General features: G+C 47.6%; 3 protein-coding genes and 1 long non-coding RNA gene across 17 annotated transcripts; 2 read left to right on the plus strand and 2 right to left on the minus strand.

The window, feature by feature from the left end:
* Positions 1 to 272: 272 nt before the first annotated feature.
* LOC125556363 (uncharacterized) lies at positions 273 to 1,324 on the minus strand. Its single transcript, XM_048719115.2, has 3 exons — positions 996 to 1,324; positions 556 to 894; positions 273 to 458 (listed from the first exon to the last, which is right to left on the minus strand). Exons 1-3 carry the CDS (start codon positions 999 to 1,001, stop codon positions 405 to 407), a joined length of 399 nt encoding a protein of 132 aa, XP_048575072.2. The 5' UTR covers positions 1,002 to 1,324; the 3' UTR covers positions 273 to 404.
* Positions 1,325 to 2,605: 1,281 nt separating this feature from the next.
* LOC125509952 (uncharacterized) lies at positions 2,606 to 3,676 on the plus strand. The gene is made up of 3 exons (XM_087524243.1): positions 2,606 to 3,241; positions 3,358 to 3,481; positions 3,572 to 3,676. Exons 1-3 carry the CDS (start codon positions 2,616 to 2,618, stop codon positions 3,674 to 3,676), a joined length of 855 nt encoding a protein of 284 aa, XP_087380369.1. The 5' UTR covers positions 2,606 to 2,615.
* A 2,124-nt stretch (positions 3,677 to 5,800) lies between these two features.
* On the minus strand, positions 5,801 to 15,024 carry LOC125509957 (uncharacterized). Of its 14 annotated transcripts, none has more exons than XR_007284402.2 (9): positions 14,679 to 15,024; positions 14,215 to 14,605; positions 13,910 to 14,010; positions 8,702 to 8,819; positions 8,339 to 8,417; positions 7,959 to 8,211; positions 6,529 to 6,759; positions 6,249 to 6,301; positions 5,801 to 6,122 (listed from the first exon to the last, which is right to left on the minus strand). It is a non-coding gene; the product is annotated as an uncharacterized LOC125509957 (long non-coding RNA). The 14 variants fall into 14 exon arrangements; XR_007284405.2 differs by adding an exon at positions 13,729 to 13,807 and having other exon boundaries at positions 7,959 to 8,417; positions 8,758 to 8,819; XR_007284397.2 differs by adding an exon at positions 13,729 to 13,807 and having other exon boundaries at positions 7,959 to 8,417.
* LOC147972144 (uncharacterized) lies at positions 10,964 to 13,487 on the plus strand. The gene is made up of 3 exons (XM_087522413.1): positions 10,964 to 12,334; positions 13,215 to 13,352; positions 13,436 to 13,487. The coding sequence occupies exons 1-3, from the start codon at positions 12,123 to 12,125 to the stop codon at positions 13,485 to 13,487; spliced, it is 402 nt and encodes a 133-aa protein (XP_087378539.1). The 5' UTR covers positions 10,964 to 12,122.
* Positions 15,025 to 19,607: the final 4,583 nt, after the last annotated feature.

Genomic DNA, 19,607 nt, shown 5'->3' on the forward strand with positions numbered 1-19,607 from the left:
CCAGACTTGACGGCCCCACGCGAACTGCTGCACCTCATGCATGCTCACCTAACAGCAGAACGGTGGGCTGTACGTGCTTGTTTATCTGTGTGCCATCTCTGAGTGAATCCCCAGAAACTCACTTGCACACCAAGGTGCTAGTAGCACAAGACAAGATGTTGCCACCTTACACAAAATGAAGCGGAATTCTAACCCCTCTGTAAACCAATATAGGGCGTTTTAGAGACATGTAATGTTACTGCCACGAGCCAAGAAAGCGCATACACTCGGAGAGAGACAGGACATACACTCTATATTACATACTGGGCGGAAATATATAGGAGTGTTATCCAACAGAAAGGGCAAATAAAAACCACCGATGAGGACGCACGCAGCATCCCATCTATCATCACGGCATGTTGGGTTCAGGAGGCGACGCATGAGCTGAGGCCCAGGCATCCCATCCACAGGCTCCACTTCTGCATTCAAAGCGCATTCAAACAAAGAGCAATCAGCTCCAACAATCACGACAAAAATAAAGAGAAACATTCTTTCTTGGCGGCCGTACGTCCTTACCTTCGTTGGCCGCCGGTGGGAGGCGAGCTCCGGCGGTGGCACCTGGTACAGGTCCCCGTCGACCGGGCGCACCACCCGCCTGGAAGCGTCCCAGGACGCCTTCGAATGCTCCCGGGACACGTCGCCCTCGTGCCGCCTCCTCGCCTGCTTCTTGGGCGTGGGTTTGCGCGGGGCCGGCGAGTACCTGAACCACACGTCGCTGCAGGCCTCCGGCTCCGGCTCCTGCGTGGCATAGCACGCGGCCGGTGCAACAACGGTGGGCGGAAGTGCCTGCTGCTCGTGGTGGTGGTAGTTGTAGTTCCACTCCCCGAACGCCGGCACGCGACGCCTCCTCGCCTTCTGCAAGCAAGACCAAAAGGATAACGAGGACTCCGATTCTGGGTCAGTGAACTTACTGGCATGGACGCCTTGCCTGGCTGGCTCAGTCACAGGACACTTACCGCCATCTGGTTCAGCACGGGGAAGAGCGGACAGAATGAGATACGAAGTAGGAGTAGAAGAGGACGACGACGAAGAAGAAGGGAAGCTGGGGCCGGTGAGTGAGTGGGGCTACGAGGTTGAAGAGAATGGAATGGAAGCTCCTCCAATGGCTGGCTGGCTGGATGTGCGTGTATTTATAGCGACGCAGCACGTCGAAGCGAGGAGTGGGGCTCGGGACCGGCAACGTTTGACAAGGAGCGAGCAAGAGAGGGGGGAAGCTCGAGCGGTATGGAAGGCCGACCCTTTTCAGTAGCTCAGTGTAGCCTGCAGCGGGCTATGCCGCTATGGTACTCCATCGGCGCAAGACAGGGGTGCAGATGAATGGAGGGAGGGAGGGGCACTCGTCTGACTGGACGCGCGAGCTTTTACTGCGACGCACCATCGGGGCGGGGCACCGTATTCTGTTCTCGCCGCGCGTCGCGCCGGGTTGGCAGCTGACCCTGTCGCGCCCGTGTGTGTGTGTGTGTTATTTCAGCATCATCACCGGCTGATTATATTATTTTAAATTTTGCGACGCTGCGTGTGCGTGCCCTGCCGACTCCGAGGCAACGCGTTGACAAATGACAAGATGTCTTCTCCAGAAAGACGCACCGATTAAGGAGCATACGTAGGACTGGGGTGTTTGGTTCACGGAAGGTAACGCAAACGCAATCGATTTACACCGTTACTGTAAAGGGAATCGAGAAAAATGAGAATTTGTTTGGTTACTTTAATCAACTGAACGTAATCAGCCCTACAACGGGGAATTTGATCTTAACCCACGCTTTACTCCAAACTTTGATAATCCCAGATTGACAGGTGGGGCCAGGCCACTAGCCATTAAGACAATGCTGGGGTAAATCATCAAAAACCCCATGTAAAGCCGAGCAAATAGTCCAAATCCCCCCATGACCGGGCACTCGGTTCATCCCCATCAGCGACATTATAGCAACTACAATGGGGCAACCCATTTCGTCCGCTGGCTTTTGTTTGGATCGGCACGGACAGAAAAAACGGCCCAACGTGCTGACCCAAACGGATGCGCGTCCGCTTGGTGTCCGCATGGCGACCCATTTTCGGTTCAATTCTGAGCCGGATTTGCGTCGGCGCGGACACGAGACGGACTCCTTTATCCGGGCCCGCCGGTGGGTAAGAGTCATCACCATTTCCCCCAAAAAAACCTCCCGCCCGTGCACGCTCCCGTCTCACATCCGCCATGGACGACGATCTCGACCTCGACGCCGCCGCCGGCCTCGCCTCCCTCGCCTCGTCCGGCAAGACAACCGCCCCCTCCGGCAAAGGCAAGCCTCGTGCTCCACGCAAGACCGCCGCCGCGCCCAAGCCAAAGAAGGCGCTGACGCCCGAACAGCGGGCGAGGAAGTCGGCCAAGAGGAAGGGCCAGAGGTACACCGCGGACGCGAGGGGTGAAGCCGTCGCCGTTGCCGCCGTCACCGCCGCCGCGCAGCAGGAGGTCACCGCGGCCAGCGTCGCAGCGGCAACGAGGGAGGCGCTCTACATGCTAGGGTTAAACCCCTAGCCAGCATAGCCTCCTCAACGCCACCGTCACCGCGGCCAGCACCGACTCGTCGGCGTTCCCTCGGATGGTGCTGCCCGTCTCGCCCCGCGCGTCGGCTTGCAACCCGATGCCCGACTTCCATGTGTACCCGCAGGCCTCCTGCCTCTCTAGGGAGTGCTCGCCCGACGTGAGCGTGGTCACGCCTTCCATGCCCGCGCCCGCGCCCATTGACCTCAACGCTACCCCGGTAGCCGGTGGCTCGTCATCTGGAGGCGCGAGGAAACGCGCGCGGCAGACGCCGATCGACGTGCTACCGGACGCCCACAACCTGTTCAACGGAATGCCGACTGCCGACGACGAGGACTACATGAAGAACCTCATCTTCGAGGGCGATGCACCGACCCCTGGCTACGATCCCGACGAGACACAAAGCCAGGACGACCGCGGGGCGTTCACGCCGGTCGCTGGCTATGATCCCGATCAGGCGGCCTTCATGCGTGATCAGGTCGGCATGGCCTTGGACGGCTTCCCACTCGACCAAGAGTTCCCAGACGACTACGGTCAAGAGGAAGAGGACGAGTGCGACATCGAAGTGGAGCCTTTGTTCGAGGACAAGCTCGCCAACCAAGCCGCCGGTCCTAAGCCGAAGCGCAAGAGCAAGCGCACGAAGGCATACACGGCTGCCGAGGACAAGCTTCTTTGCGAGTGTTGGCGAGACATTGGACAAGACCCAAGACGGGCGCCGAACAAAAGCATTCAACCTCTTGGATCCGTGTCCACCAGGAGTTTCATGAGCGCAAGAAGTTTCCGCCTTACCAAATTGTGAGCACGCGCGGGTGGGTGTCCATTTCCAAGCGATGGAGGGTCATCCAACAAGAGTGCAGCAAGTTCTATGCCACTCTTGAGAGCGTCAAGGCCCGCTCCGTGAGCGGCATCGGCATGCAATACATGGTATGCTAGCAAGCCGCCCTCTTTTGTGTCATAAAGTTCATACTTGCGTGCTCATTTGCATATCATTTGCCCATGCAACACATTTTGTAGGCATTTCAAGCTTTGGAGGCATTCAAGGTCCAACACAATGGCAAGTGCTTCAACCTTTCTCATTGCTTTCAGGTCATCAAGGCCGAGGAGAAGTTCAAGGCGTAATATGCCGCCCTCAAGTCGCGTGGGGGGAAGCAAGCCGTGGAGGAGATCGGGGACGGCGAGCCGGCACGGCCACGGGGGAAGACCAACTCCAAGAAGGAGGAAAAGCGGGATGCGGCATCCAACGCCTTGATCGCAAGCGTGGAGGGCATGATGAACAAGAAGGACTCTAGGGAGGAGGAGCGACGGCGTTTCAAAGAAGAGCAAATGAACGCATTCATGGAGATCCAAAGGAGGAGGCTTGAGATGGGCGCGGAGAAGCAAGCCAAGATGCTTGAGCTAGAGGCGGAGAAGCAAGCCAAGATGCTAGAGATCGAGGCCGCCAACGCCAAGACCAAGGCGAAAGAAGTGACTCTCGCGAGCATGATGAGCGGGGTGGAGATCATGAAGGTGGATCTCAACACCGTGTCGCCAAGGAAGAGGGCGTAGTTCGAGAAGATGCAGGTTGACCGACGAGTGATCTCGTGGCCGCGAGCGCCTTCCCTTTTTGTATGCCGACTGTGTGCTGGCATGACCACGAGGCCACGATGGCGTGGTCGAACTCAAGTCCCATCCCTTTTATGTGCTGGCATGTGTGCCGGCCGCTGGCGAGTGCACCAGCATGAACTGTGTGGTGATATTTTTTAAAGCCGGCAATGTATGCCGGCGCTGGCATGGTGCCGGCGTGATCTACATGCCACTGGGACGATCTGTGGCCGCAGGCCTTTTTTTAAAATTGAGCACAAACATGAAATGGGTCGGCGTGTTGGGCGCACTGCTGATTCAAATGCAAAACTGGACGAACACCGGGCGGACGGGCGACCCAAACAAATAAAATGCGAACAAATACGCCGTCTGTTTGAGTCAGCCCATTAAAGTTGCTCTTAGCGCCTTTAAAGCCGCTGACCTGAACTCCCCGGCCAGCACATCAACCGCCTCGCCATCCCCTTCCTCAACCTTGGCGTCCACCACAAACGATAGCAACAAGAATTCCGACCTCGATCAGCTAGAATGGATGATGTGTTGTTGAAGGACTCCGTTGTTGAAGCCCGCAGCCGAAGCTAGCTGTGGGCATGGTGGCGTGCACTGGCGTCAGCCGCTCTCCATCCTCACCAGTGTGCCCACGCCGGCCAATTGGTCACGGCGCGCATGCTCGTCAGCGACGCACTCATGATCGCCGGCACCGGACGCTATACCAGCATGCTCCCGTCTCCACCGGCGACCGCGGCCTTGTCAGCCGCCACGTCGAGCAGCCGCCAAACTCCATGGGGCTGGACAGGGAAGACGTGGTAACAGTATAGCCGCAAGAGGGTCGCTCCGGTTTCTGCTAACACACGATTTTGAGCGAAATCAAATTTGCACTGGGTCGGTAATTGATACCGTGGTACTTATGTGATTACAGCCCAAACTAACCAAACAAAGATTCAGCGTCATTTGGTGCCGCTGTTAATGGATTACGTTACGAAGTTCTGAAACAAAAACCTCCAAAGAGTAGAGTACTTGCCTAAGCAAGAGGTGATAATGTGTTTATAAGTCCCAGTTACTAACTTCCTCTGTTCCAGAATTGGTCAACTTATTAATTATTCTTAGGCACGTGGAATTGAAGTATACCATTCAAGGCAAGCATAAGAAATGTTTCGGGATGGAAGAATCATGCTGCGGTTCTCTGAATACAACCACCCAGTCGACGGTATGGAAGAATCATGTTTTTCCTATAGTACACAACTAAAGTACTGTATTTGTCCTTGTGTGGCAGTACATCAGTTGCGTCAATGAAAAGTAGAATATCACAGGGACATTACGCTGAGTGGAGAACTGGCATTACTCCAACTTCAGTAAAAGGCATACATAAACTTAACTGAGATAAGGATATTTTATATAATTACCTAGCTGTCAATAATGTCCATGTTGAGAAGCTTAGTGTTATTTTCTTTTATTCCAGATTAACATGATCTCAGAATGCAGTCTTCCGGCTCAATTTTAGCCTGCAGCCCTGCGCCACCATTACAAAAAGCTACAGAATTTACCATTTGTTCATATCAATCAAGTGGTGAGATAATCAGGATAAACGCATTTTAAGAGACCATCATTTTGGCAACCTATAGGACTTATAACAACAATATGCAACATAATTTCTCGGTAATCACCTGCTTTAAAGGTTCTTTCCATTCAAGTTTCCAGAGTTCTGTTCTAGCACATGAACATTATTGCCCTCATCCATTTCATTCACAGTTAATCATTAAGAGAACAGAGTGCATGATTGAAAAATATACAACAGTAGGTAATGCACACATATTAGCGCCTCTGACTTTTAGTTGACTCAGCACCACCCCGATGATACACGCACACCTCGCGTAATTCTAATAGTATAGCGAACTAAACCACAACACTTCTATGGGAAATTGCTGCCACGAGTATCTTGAAATTCAGCTTGGGACATCAACATCTACATGTCAAAATCAACCTTACACTGCATTATTTGAAGAGAAGATTTCAAGTTATTCTAACAGTAAAAGCGGCGTCTCGCAGCTAGATGATAATCTTAAGAACTTTTATCCCCAGCTTAGAAGGAGCATGCATGATCTCAGTGACATACCTCATGATGGACCAGCTGATGACCAAGGACCTCTCCAGATTCCGTGTCCTGGTCTGCAAAGCCAACCAAGAGAACAGAGGAAACAGAGGATCAGGTATGCATGCAGTAAAGAGCATGCGGTAAAGTTGTATAGCATAGGAACCATCTGTTTTTCTAACAGTAAAATAAAACTGTAGTGAAAATGTTAGTATCACACTTCTTTGGACAAGAAAATAGCAGGAGAGGCTACCACTGCGGTATTATACTATTATATATAAGAGAAAATTCGGGTAATTCTAACCTCTTAGCTGACCAGTCTGAATGTCGGCATCCATACACCTGTTATAGCCTATAGGTTTGGCATTACTTGGAGAGGCAGCAGCTGAGGCATAGATGAATAGGCCAGGGATGTAGTTCTCCTGTCGCAAGCACCGATGGGAGATGCAGCACGCCACCGTGCGCTAGCGGCAGCTAGCGTCTAACCTTTCTGCATCCCAAGCTTTTTGTGTCCTTGCATCTTGCTCGTAATCATCTGCATGCAATACATATCAGCTAAACTCCTGCAATGGAGGTGATCCAGCAAGTTCATCGGCTAAAATGAACTACATAGTCCAATTTAAATAGAACCATTTGTGGACGGTGGACACTGAACAGACACAATAATCAGACCCTTTTAGGCTTTTGTCTAAAGAATCACTACACATCTGAGTCCTCGCCCCTGATTCAGAATAGTCCCTGAGAACTTTTTCTAAAGAATTCTTACACGAACTATGTTTTTCATCCAAGATAGCCTGACTGTACCCCCCCCCCCCCCCCCCAAAAAAAAAAACTAATGAAATGGTTTTATCAATAGAAAGCTTGACAAACTAATCCTCTCTCACATGCAAATTATAAAGAGCACCTCACGCATCAAGTAACTTCCAGCAAAATGGCAAGGCATTCATGCAAATAAACACCGCCTTCCAATTAGCTTGCTTTCGAACAAAAACATGATAACATGCAGAAAATGTACAGTTCAACAGACCTGGTTATACTACTATGCAAAGTGAAACTAATATTTACCCATACTGATTTTTTTGCACAAATGAAGGCGCACTCTGAAGATGGAAAAATATAGATTCATGATAAATGGTCTCACCAAGTGCAATATGGTGAACGAATAATATCATGCAAGCATTTAAGTAAGAATCAATGATTGGTTTGTCACCCGAAAAAACAATGATTGGTAGCAAAATCCTAGGATACTGAAAGCTTGCTGTTTCATAGACGGTCAAGTAATAACTCACAAGAGACATTCATTTGAGCTGTCTTTTCATTGATAAGAAATTAAGAAGAGCACAACATGAAATAGCAATAGAAGGTTGCTGCTTTGGTAAGGAACATCAAGACAAACAACTGAATGTACTAATCTTAAGATCCTTCTAAATTCCTTTCAAAAGCAAGAGATTCTAGCAAATGATAACCAAGGAATTAATAGTGCTACTTATGGACTGCAATTTAAAAAGAATCCAAATAAAATGAGATTCTTTTGTCAACTTTCTATTTTCAGGCCTCAGTAGCTAAAGGTCCATCCTAGATATGTCATTATGTAACCACTACTTGGAACCAAATCATACCTACCATTACTACATGCTATTGGTTCATCAGCTCATCTACTGGCGACTAAACTATTCATAGATCTAGCTTATTTATTAGCATCCATCAGTATACAGATGAGATAAATCAACTCACCCAACCTCTGAGCAAGGCCTCGACAGAATGCCTTCAGGTGACAGATTCTGTTTTATATTTTACCCTGGAATTTGCCGCAAAGAAGAAAAAAAATCTTCAGGTTAACAGATTCAACAAGTGAAAAACCAAGAAACCATGCATGTCTGATTATTTGAATGGCTCGTAAGCCGCAAGCTCATCCCGTCCCTCTTCCACATATCCCTCAGCTCTTATATTTGGTCTCTGCCTTTTTGCTTTATCTCACATGGATGTTCTATATGACACACGAAAGGAGTCAAATAGCACGATGTAACATGTGTTAAGCTTTTGTGTCCACCAAAGCATCCAATAGAAGGAATTTATATACCCGGAATGGAAAACCGACAGCCTAAAAAGGATACAAAAATGCAGGGTAAAGAGCATGTCCCACCTATAGACGATAAAAGAAGAACAGCACAGACCAACCAACAACATACAGTCCTGAAAAAGCAAGATGGAATAGAATCAGCCAACAAACATCATAATCAAAGAAGAACAAGAAACCCCAGAGCCACAAGCGACGCAACCTAACAAGGACAGGCATATCAACATGCGAAACACATGAAGCAAAGAATCAGAAAACAAGAGAACCAAACAAAACAACCGACAGTAAAGCACCAAGTCCTCATATAATGGAAGCTGGGAGCCGATAGGATAACCAAATTAATCTAGCATCCAAGAACAACATGTTGATCCACAGGACTGGAACCACATATAATTAGAACCTGGAAGCTGGGAGCCGACAGGATAACCAAATTACTCTAGCACTCGAGAACAACACCTTGATCCACAGGACTGCAACCACAACAAGCATAGATCCTCAACCATGTGACCTTTCCATTCCTGCGACGACATAGCCAAGCAAGGACCAAATTAACCAAGCACTTGAGAACAACACCCTAATCTAAACAACTGCAACCACAACAGGCACCAGCCCCCACCTCTCTTCTGCAAACCCCAATCCAATACAAACAAATACAGCACTTTGACTCAGAGAACCACACCCACAGCAACACAGATGGTCCTCTATTTCCCCAACCAACGTCTAATATATCCAATCCCAAAGATAAGCGACCAGGCAGAGCTCAGGTTAGCCAATCAGGTTAATCAATCAACTTTGTCTCGTGTGCATCACATCTAGGTTACCAGCTAGTGTGACCCCCCATCATGAGTATTGTCAAAATTTACCACGAGACCAAGGGAAGCTAACTGAATGATGCAATCTTCTAATTCTGCATCTTCACTGCTATCATCTGAACTATCACCATTGGACATAAGCTCCTAGACAACCTTAGGGTCAAGAATGCCCAACTTTGACCCCTTATCCATTTAAGGTAAATGACATAATTCTACTCGAAAGAAAAATCAAAAGGTATATATATATATATATATATATATATATATATATATATAATCACATTTCACCAAGGAACATCAAATTAATAAAATTAAAACCATCTTACATAGTATTGATATAGCAATAAATTGCAGTAAAACATGATATTGTTCTAGTGACCATTTATTTAAAACAATACTCCAATAGAGTAAAGACACATCTAAGATTTTTTCTTCACGCTGGCTGACAAAAGATAGGCGTCAACCAGCAAGATTCATATCCTTCGTTAACTGGTCCAGTCAGGCAGCTCCTGGTTTGCACCACCTTGCCCCTCATGACCACGAGCGGCTGCACCGAACACAAAAATGAAGCAAAAATGTTGTGTTCAGCATGTATCGCACTTGCCTCTGAGCAGATGAGACGCAATGGATGAAGTTCGTAGTGGATATCTGCGAGGATGTCTTTCCATGATTCTAACAATCTTATTCAGGCGGCGCACCATGGGCTCATTTGTCGTCGCCGACCCTTGTTGTGCTAGTAAGGAGGCTTGTAGGTTGTCTGCATGACACAAATCTTGGGCCTCCAAGAGGTGTATGCGTTGGAGACCGATGTTGAAGCCAATCGACCCGTACTTTGCACGGATCTGGTGCCCGCAAGAAGCGGACGTCCATGGAGGCAACCATCATCGAATCCCGTCAGCTCTATTGGTTGTGCATAGGTCTAGCGCCTACAAGATGCGCACCCCTATGCAGGCAGGCAACTTAGAAGCCTGTCCGCTCCCTGGGCTGCACAAATCCCGTGTCTACAAGAAATGCAAGTTTGCCATCATGGCGGATCAGGTCTCCACGAGACATGGATCCGATGCCCATGAGAAAGGCTAGCTCATTGTCGCGGCAAATCGGCTCTCTCCGTTCCACAATTTTTTTTGTCCGTTTCTCATGGAAGCATGACACGACAAGCAGAGTTGATGCCGTTGAGCAGGCCAACACTTTGTACTCGGCTTGATCCCGACGCTCCTAGCACAGACGAAGCGTTGAGAGAATTGGAAGCGACTGGGATCAAGCCACAAATGACCCCACGCTCCATAGGGAACTGTAAGGGCACCTCCTGTCATGGTCGTGGCATAAACTGGAAAATTGAGTGGCTTGTGCAAGTGCACAAAGGTTGGCATGGCACAAGAGGACGATTCGCCAAAATGGAGTCCAGGTAGTAGTTGGGATGATTTTGCGCCGACAGCCCTTAGTTGAAGTCGTCGCTTGGGGCGAAGTGTGGTTGTGGCGTCTGGAAGGAGAAACGGCGGTCACTCCGAGGCAGCATAGCCGAAGACCAGGAAACACCATTTCATCGAAGTAGATCACAAGTGACATCGTTGTTTCCCTGCATTGGCATGGCATGGCTGGCGAGGGGACATGAAGCTGGAAGCTCTGTGCAAGGGAGACATATGTGGACGAAAGACGAAAGCGCGATGCACCATCTCTGAAAGGACCGCGATGAGCGTAGGATGTCCTCAGAGGGACTTAGCTACTTGTTCGTGCTCCTGCAATAGCCGGAGCATTGGTGAGGACATAGTTGAACATAATTCCTGGTCAGGTCAAGTTCTCGGTGCCTCCAATGCTTGGTGGGCCACCCGACCATCTCATCTTTTCGTCTCGATTGTTTTGTTTCCCACACACTACAAAACTACTATTAAGAACACATTAGCTTCACAAACTCAAGAGTATTGTTATTGTGTTACTCTTCACACCGGTCATGTGCATAGAACCTACCCGGCCGAAAAAGGCTGTTTTGCACGAGGTACGTCTTTGAACGGGAAACAAATACGCAAAGATTTAGATGTGCTCTGTTACAAACAGAAATAGCGGTATTTATAGCCCCTGCTGAAGTGCTATGTGAGGAACGAAACTAATTCACACATATCCAAATTAAACGACGGCGCCAACATTGATGTCCTACCAATTATTCTCGTTTTAATATTTTGCCGAATTTTAAATGCAACTATTATTTGCAACACATCCTTATATACATATCAATCAAATATTCCCTACTATATCTCAGTCAACTAATGAAATGATCAGCGGGACAATAAAACATAAGTAGTGTATAAACCTGAGAATCATGATGGAGCAAAGCGGCAAGGCAAAGAAAGATTAAAACATGAGAATTACTCCTTCCTGCTTTGGTTTAACCCTTGGGAAGATAGTTCTCATGTTTTAGTTTTCAGTCTTATGAAAACTTTTCTTTGACTTGCCGTTTTGCTCCACTATGATTCTCAGGTTTATACACTAATTATGTTATTATTTTTTGAGTGGATCCTGATGATTGTTTAATTAGTGCACTGAGATATATTAGGAAATATTTGATTGATATCCATATATGGATGCGCTGCAATAAATAGTCGCATCTAAAACTCGCGAAAACATCATAATGAGAATAATTGGTAGCACATTAATGTTTGCGTTGTCGTATATTTGTACGTGAATAGATGACAATTAATTTGGATATATGAGAATTGATTTCGTTCGTAAAATAGCACTTTAATAGGGGCCATAAATGGTGCCTATGTCAATTCGTAATAAAGCACCTCTAAATCTTTACGCATTTGTCTCCCGCCACGTTGGGTAGGTTATGTGCACGCGACCGGTGCAAAGAATAACAGAATAGCAATACTTTTGAGTTTGTCAAGCTAATGAGTTCTTAATTGTATTTTTGTAGTGTGTGGGAAACAAAGCAATAGAGATGAGAAGATGAGACGGTCGGAAGACTAACCAAGCATCGGAGGCACCGGGGAGAACCCGGCCCGACCAACAAATATGTTTAGCTACCTCCTCACCAATGCTCCGGCTATTGCGGGAGCGCAGACAAGTAGCCGAGTCCCTTCAAGGGCATCCTACGCCCATCTCGGTCCTTTTAGAGGAGGTGCATCGCGCTTCGGTCTTTCGGGGTGGGTGTCTCCCCCGTCCAGAGCTCTCAGCTTAACGGCCTCCTCGCCGATCATACTGTATCTACACACAATGACAATGGCGTGACTTGTGATCTGCTTCTCCCCACATTGTCGCATGTGGTGCAAGCGCATCGAGCGAGGTACTGCGCCACCGGAGGGAACGACATTTCAGTGTCTTTGACTATGCAGCCTCGGAGCTCCCGCCATTTCTCCTTCCAGGCCCACAGTCACACTTTGCGGCCCCAAACGACGACATCAACCCTAGAGCATCAGCACAGATTCAGGCCAACTACTACCTTGACTCAGTTTCGGCAAATCGTCCTACTATATCACTCCAGCCTTTGTGCACTTGCACAAGCCTGCCATTTTCACGGTTTTTGGCACTACCGGGACAGGAGGTGCCCATACAGTTCCTCGTTGAGTGTGGCGTCCTCAATGGCCCGATCCCAGTGGCTTCCAATCCTCTCAACGCTTCGTTAGTGCTAGGAGTGTCGGCATCAAGCCGAACACAAAGTGCCAGCCTGCTCAACAACATCAACTCCGCTTGTCGTGGCGCTCTTACACGAGAAGCAGGCAATAGAATTGTGCAATGAAGAGAGTCGATTGGGCACGACAATGAGCTCGCCTTTCTCATGAACAACGGATCCGTGACGTGTGGAGAGCCGATCTGCGAGTTTGCATTTCTCAGAGACACTAGATCTGTGCAGCTCGCAGAGTTGACGAACTTCAAAGTTGACCACCTGCATAGAGGTGAGCCTCTTCTACGCATGAGATCTATGCACCGAACAGAGCTGACGAGCTTCAATGCTGGTCGCCTCCATGGGCGTGCGCTTCTTGCGAGCACCGGGTCTATGCAACGTACGGTGCTAATGGGCTTCAACATTGGTCTCCTTCATGGGCATACGCTTCTTGGAGGCCCTAGATCTATGTCGCGCAGACAGCCTATGGGCCAATTTGCTAGCATGACACAGGGCAGCGACCGAGCGACATCGGCAGCGACAAACGAGCTCATGGTGCAGCGCCTAAATAGGATGGTTAGAATCGCGGCCAAAGCCCGTGCAGACATCCTTGCAAACAACCACCGCGTACTTCATCCAACGTGTCTCATCTGCTCAGATGCAGGTGCGACATATGTTGAACATAACATTTTTGCTTCATTTTTGTGTCCGGTGCAACTACTAGTGGTCGTGGGGAGCAAGGTGGTGCAGACCCGGAGCTGTCTGACTGGAAGTAAGATTGATACCCTTGTACAAGGAAGATTAATACATTTTCCTTATGCAAGCCAGTTTAATACCCATGCACGAGGAAACCTCAAATTCAACTTCGTTACTAGCAGTGGCGGAATAATTTTCAGGTGTGGCGTTGTTTTTAAAGAAGAAAATCATGTATATTACGACGATGCAGGAGCTCACTAGAATACTTTATATTCAGCAAATACATCCGAAATCCAAAAGTAAATACTTGTATCAAAATACCTCACTAAATGAAGATTATATGGATTACAGATCACCAATTTATCATCTTTATTATTAACTAAGACACGCATAAAGATGTCTACAAAAATAGAAAGCATAGACAAATCATGAATCTGTAAGTAGTGCAATATAATGATAGAAACAAATTATACAAGTGAAGATAGTTAGAAAGAATACATACCTATAATAAAGCTTTATTGACTGTGGCAAAGGCATTCTTCTTGGTATATTTTGAAATTCTTTCTTAATTTCAGCAAGATCAATTCCTTTATATACCCATATCTAGTAACAAGAGGAAACAAATCAATTAGTTTTTCAACGATGTGAGAGCACTAGAATAAATGCAATGCACAAGTACAGAACTAAAACTAGAGAACTTAAGTATGTATTTGAATACTTGATCTAATACAATTTCAATCGACGGAAGTCAGCAACATAATACAAATATTCGATCTTCTTTTTGACGCCATGTGCTGATCTGCTCACCCTCACGGCCTCGCTGAGTCGCTGTTCACCACCTCGCCGGCCCATGGCAGCCGCCCTGCCATGCCCTAATGACCTATTCGCTGCCGCTGCCGCCTCCACCACGTACGATCGTGATTTCATGCAGTAGCTATGTTTGGTTGTATGCGTGGTGACCGCACTCAATTTTAGCATCCTGGAGTTGTGGCCTACGCACATTAGTAACCAGGCCAATCAGCAAACAGCCAACCAGGCCCAGCGGGAGCTACGGGGACGGGACGGCCAGGGCCGCGAGATCTAGCCAACTTGCTCGCCAGGGCTAGGTCGGCGTGGACCTGGCTGAGGCCGACGACGAGGCGCGCCCTCCGAGCTCCCATAATCGCTGGCCTCGCCGCCTCCGTTCATCCGCCCTCTCCTGCACCGATCCAAAAGGGGTGTCAAATGTTAGTCGCTCCATCAAAAAAAAAATCGGGATCTCAGTCGCGCACCTCCGAACCCCAGGGACGGGAACGGGACCGCCGGGGACGCGAGATCTAGCCAGCTTGCCTGCTCCTGGGGGACGCACGCCAGGATGAGGTCGGCGTGGACCTGGCTGAGGGCCGTGAACGGGCGCCGCGCCTCGTCGTCGGCCTCGGCCGCCGCAGCGGCTCCCTCCGGAAGCGTCGGCCGGCGGGTGCTGATTCGGGCTAGGGTTGCGGTCGGCGCCGGGCCTCTTGCCGCCGCCGCTCCCTTTTGAATCCTCTTGGGCGCGGTAGTGCGGGTGGGGGGCGGAAGGGATCTGGTAAAACTAATCTGGTTCTTGTCTGCGGCCTGGGCAAAAAGGGCCACCTGGTTCTTGTCTGCGGCCCGTGCATTTGGACCATTTATGTGTTCGGCTTTTCTTGTGAAAATCTTCTTTCTGATAAATGACAGAGAAAAATGTTTTAATTAGAGTATACTATAAATGTGGTGTTTTGTGGCAGTATAAAGTCTATTTGGCAGATATTGGAAGCTCGAAAATAGTTTTTAGCACCCAAGGATGCTAAGCTCATTGTATGGTTGCTAATGCATTATGTTCTATACTCCCTCTGTTCCTAATTATCTTTATAATCTTTATTATATGTACAAGGTTAAGCGTGTGTACCGAAAAAGCTCTTACCATCCTCCTTTGGACAAATATGCCCTTGAATTAGCTTACGTCAAATGCAGGGATCAAGAGTTGTAGCGGTATTTATTATGATGAACAGGGGTGGGGGCGTGCTCTCCTCGTTTCCTCCTCCATGCATTGCATGTGACGGTCCATCTCCCATTTACATGACACACGGGCAAATTTGGATAGTTACAACGTAAAACACAACATAATGCAGGAGGGTTGGAGGGAAAATGTTACATCTAAAGTAATTAGAAATGAAAGTATTAGAATTGATCTCAGCTAACAGCCGATAAAGAAATAACACAATGTGTGGCCCACCATGTCTCTCTCACATATGTGCCATGATGGAGGATGCTTGACCCACCTCTTGGGTTTGGTCCTTATTCCTCAGTGACACATGTATAAGGAGAAATCCTCTCTCTCTCTCTCTATATATATATATATATCTTCTGGTAAAGATCACATACACAAGCTACACCTATCCAAAAGCCTAGAGAGGTACTAAAGGATGCTGAAGAGCATCTACCATCGATAACCACTGCCAAAACAAATGTTGGTTGTGGATTGCATGGACCTCCTGTACAACCACACCATTACTAAGATGAACTTCCTGATGCAACCACATTGTTGTTGCCTTGACCTTCACCAAGCATGCACGCAGCCTCGCCTTCGTCTCCGATGGTTAATCCCATATTTGATATTGACCAGTCTCGTTTCCGCTTTACAACCTAGTTGTTCTAGCTCACGGTTACATGTAAATATGTTAACCATATATATAACATCAGTATCATAGCAACTTGATGTTATTGTATAACATTAAGAGGAATTATAATGATGATGGTTAAGCTCTTGCTCATTATTTGGTTCTAAATGTTCTAGATTAAGGCCTGATGATGTTCGGTTGGCAAGCCATGATCTTGATTGCGTGTTCTACTCTTGGTTAAGTTTTGATGGCACTAGGTAAAGTTTTTTCCTTTTCTAATCTGGTTCACACAACAAAGAACACGAGGGAAATTGGCGATTTATGAGACCCTTATGCAAAAAAAAATTGATAGTCCGAGTTTTTTCCTAAACTCGGAATATGATCCCTATATCACTCAAGTTCAAAATGAATAATTTGGATTAGGGACTTGCCTCCTCCCGTTGGGTCACTACAAATAAGCATGACAACACATGTGTCATGTATGTCGGTAACGCGGTTGTAACACCCTCATGTTGCATATGGTGATACCCACAAGTGTAGGGTTTGCGTGTGGCTTTTTAACGAGTAACAATGTTAAGGGACGCAAGAAAGAATTGGTTTGTGGAATAAGTGCAAAAATGTTAAATAAAGTAATAGTTGTGTTTTTGATATATTGGGATAGTTGCAAAGAAATAAATACCAAAGCAAATTCATAAAGTTCAGACATGCCTTGGTCCGTAACTTGAGCTTAATGACAAACAAGTGATCATGCTTATAAAACTTTTGTCATTCTCAAGGACAATAGATCCTACCTATTTAATAAATTACATAATCCTATGCTTTTATGACAACTTTCTCGTTGCCATGTGGGTGAAGCCTAAGCCTAACATACTATAAAATCATTTACTTGTATGATACTTATGATTCTCCAATGAATAACATGTCTACTATGATAAATTAGTTTGACAAAACATAATCATAACATTAACGGTCTATGTTCTCCATCTATCCCATGTGCTATAAATCCTAGATCCAAGAAACGACTTATTGTCGTTGTAACATTCCCTTTTCAATTCATTACAACATAGAACTCTCGTCTGAGCCCAATAATGGTGAAGTGGGACGTTCACACATTACCAGTAGAAAGCTTCAACACAACAATCAATCAAACCACAATTATATTCTTAAATTCATGTGACATTCTTCAACTACAGTTCTCCAATGTCCTTAGGAACATAATGAACTATTCACAAATTGCAAAGCCAAGCAAGCATATGTGCATGATGATAAGGGATACAATCTAATCATGTGAAGTCCCTGTTGGGGAACGTAGCAGAAATTCAAAATTTTCTACGCATCACCAAGATCAGTCTATGGAGTAATCTAGCAACGAGGGAACGAGAGTGCATCTACATACCCTTGTAGATCGCTAAGCGGAAGCGTTCAAGTGAACGGGGTTCATGGAGTCGTACTCGTCGTGATCCAAATCACCGATGATCCTAGTGCCGAACGGACGGCACCTCCGCGATCAACACACGTACAGCCCGGTGACGTCTCCTACGCCTTGATCCAGCAAGGGGAGAAGGAGAGGTTGGGGCAGACTCCATCCAGCAGCAGCACGACGGCGTGGTGGTGGTGGAGGAGCACGAGACTCCAGCAGGGCTTCGCCAAGCACTACGAGAGACGAGAAGGAAGAGGGGTAGGGCTGCGCCAACAGGGAGATTGAATCGTGTGTTGGGCTGCCCCTTTGCTCAAGTATATATAGGGGAAGGGGAGGGGCTGCGCCCCCACCTAGGGTTCCCTCCCTAGGGGTGGCGGCAGCCCCCAGATCCCATCTGGGAGGCGGCCAAGGGGGGGAGAGAGGGGGGCGCACCTAGGGTGGGCCTTAGGGCCCATCTATGCCTAGGGTTTGCCCCCTCTCCCCTTGAGGACGCCTTGGGCCTTGGTGGGAGGCGCCCCAGCCCACCTAGGGGCTGGTCCCTTCCCACTATTGGCCCATGTAAGCCTCCGGGGCTGGTGGCCCCACCTGGTGGACCCCCGGACCCCTTCGGTGGTCCCGGTACACTACCGATGATGCCCGGAACACTTCCGGTGGCCAAAACCATACTTCCTATATATTAATTTTTACCTCCGGACCATTCCGGAACTCCTCGTGACGTCCGGGATCTCATCCGGGACTCCGAACAACATTCGGTAACCGCGTACATACTTTCCCTATAACCCTAGCATCATCGAACCTTAAGTGTGTAGACCCTACGGGTTCGGGAGTCATGCAGACATGGCCGAGACAACTCTCCGGTCAATAACCAACAGCAGGATCTGGATACCCATGTTGGCTCCCACATGTTCCACGATGATCTCATCGGATGAACCACGATGTCAAGGACTTAATTAATCCCGTATTCAATTCCCTTTGTCTAGCGGTATCATACTTGCCCGAGATTCGATCGTCGGTATCCCGATACCCTGTTCAATCTCGTTACCGGCAAGTCTCTTTACTCGTTCCGTAACACATCATCCCGTGATCAACTCCTTGGTCACATTGTGCACATTATGATGATGTCCTACCGAGTGGGCCCAGAGATACCTCTCCGTTACACGGAGTGACAAATCCCAGTCTCGATTTGTGCCAACCCAACAGACACTTTCGAAGATACCAGTAGTGTACCTTTATAGCCACCCAGTTACATTGTGACGTTTGGCACACCCAAAGCACTCCTATGGTATCCGGGAGTTGCACAATCTCATGGTCTAAGGAAATGATACTTGACATTAGAAAAGCTTTAGCAAACGAACTACACGATCTTGTGCTGGGCTTAGGATTGGGTCTTGTCCATCACATCATTCTCCTAATGATGTGATCCCGTTATCAACGACATCCAATGTCCATGGTCAGGAAACCGTAACCATCTATTGATCAACGAGCTAGTCAACTAGAGGCTTACTAGGGACATGGTGTTGTCTATATATCCACACATGTATCTGAGTTTCCTATCAATACAATTCTAGCATGGATAATAAACGATTATCATGAACAATGAAATATAATAATAATAACTAATTTATTATTGCCTCTAGGGCATATTTCCAACAGTCTCCCACTTGCACTAGAGTCAATAATCTAGTTCACATCGCCATGTGATTAACACTCACAGGTCATATCGCCATGTGACCAACATCCAAGAGTCTACTAGACTCAGTGATCTAGTTCACATCACTATGTGATAAACACTCAAAGAGTTCTGGGTTTGATCATGTTATGCTTGTGAGAGAGGTTGTAGTCAACGGGTCTTGCCATATTCAGATCCCTATGTATTTCGCAAAACTTTATGTCATATCGTAGATGCTGCTACCACGTTCCACTTGGAGCTATTCCAAATTATTGCTCCATTATACGTATCCGGTATCTCTACTCAGAGCTATCCGGATAGGTGTTAAGCTTGCATCGACGTAACTCTTTACGTCGAACTCTTTACCACCTCCATAACCGAGAAACATTTCCTTATTCCTTTATGGACAATTTTGACCGCTATCTGGTGATCCAGTCCTAGATCACCTTTATACCCTCTTGCCAGACATGTGGCAAGGCACACATCAGGTGCG

The sequence above is a fragment of the Triticum urartu genome, chromosome 5A, assembly GCF_056163025.1.
Source record: "Triticum urartu cultivar PI428250 chromosome 5A, HENAU_Tu73, whole genome shotgun sequence".
NCBI classification, from domain to species: Eukaryota; Viridiplantae; Streptophyta; class Magnoliopsida; order Poales; family Poaceae; genus Triticum; species Triticum urartu.

What these genes read in the sequence shown, in the direction of transcription:
- LOC125556363 (XM_048719115.2), bottom strand. An exon ending in CCCACCGGCGGCCAACGAAG is followed by an intron (nt 459 to 555) that starts GTAAGGACGTAC and finishes CTTTGAATGCAG; the next exon opens with AAGTGGAGCCTGTGGATGGG.
- LOC125509952 (XM_087524243.1), top strand. Translation starts at nt 2,616, where the DNA reads ATGGTGCTGCCCGTCTCGCCCCGCGCGTCGGCTTGCAACCCGATGCCC. An exon ending in AAGCTTCTTTGCGAGTGTTG is followed by an intron (nt 3,242 to 3,357) that starts GCGAGACATTGG and finishes CCAAATTGTGAG; the next exon opens with CACGCGCGGGTGGGTGTCCA. An exon ending in GCATCGGCATGCAATACATG is followed by an intron (nt 3,482 to 3,571) that starts GTATGCTAGCAA and finishes CACATTTTGTAG; the next exon opens with GCATTTCAAGCTTTGGAGGC.
- LOC147972144 (XM_087522413.1), top strand. Translation starts at nt 12,123, where the DNA reads ATGTTTAGCTACCTCCTCACCAATGCTCCGGCTATTGCGGGAGCGCAG. An exon ending in CTACACACAATGACAATGGC is followed by an intron (nt 12,335 to 13,214) that starts GTGACTTGTGAT and finishes CCAATTTGCTAG; the next exon opens with CATGACACAGGGCAGCGACC. An exon ending in CACCGCGTACTTCATCCAAC is followed by an intron (nt 13,353 to 13,435) that starts GTGTCTCATCTG and finishes TGCAACTACTAG; the next exon opens with TGGTCGTGGGGAGCAAGGTG.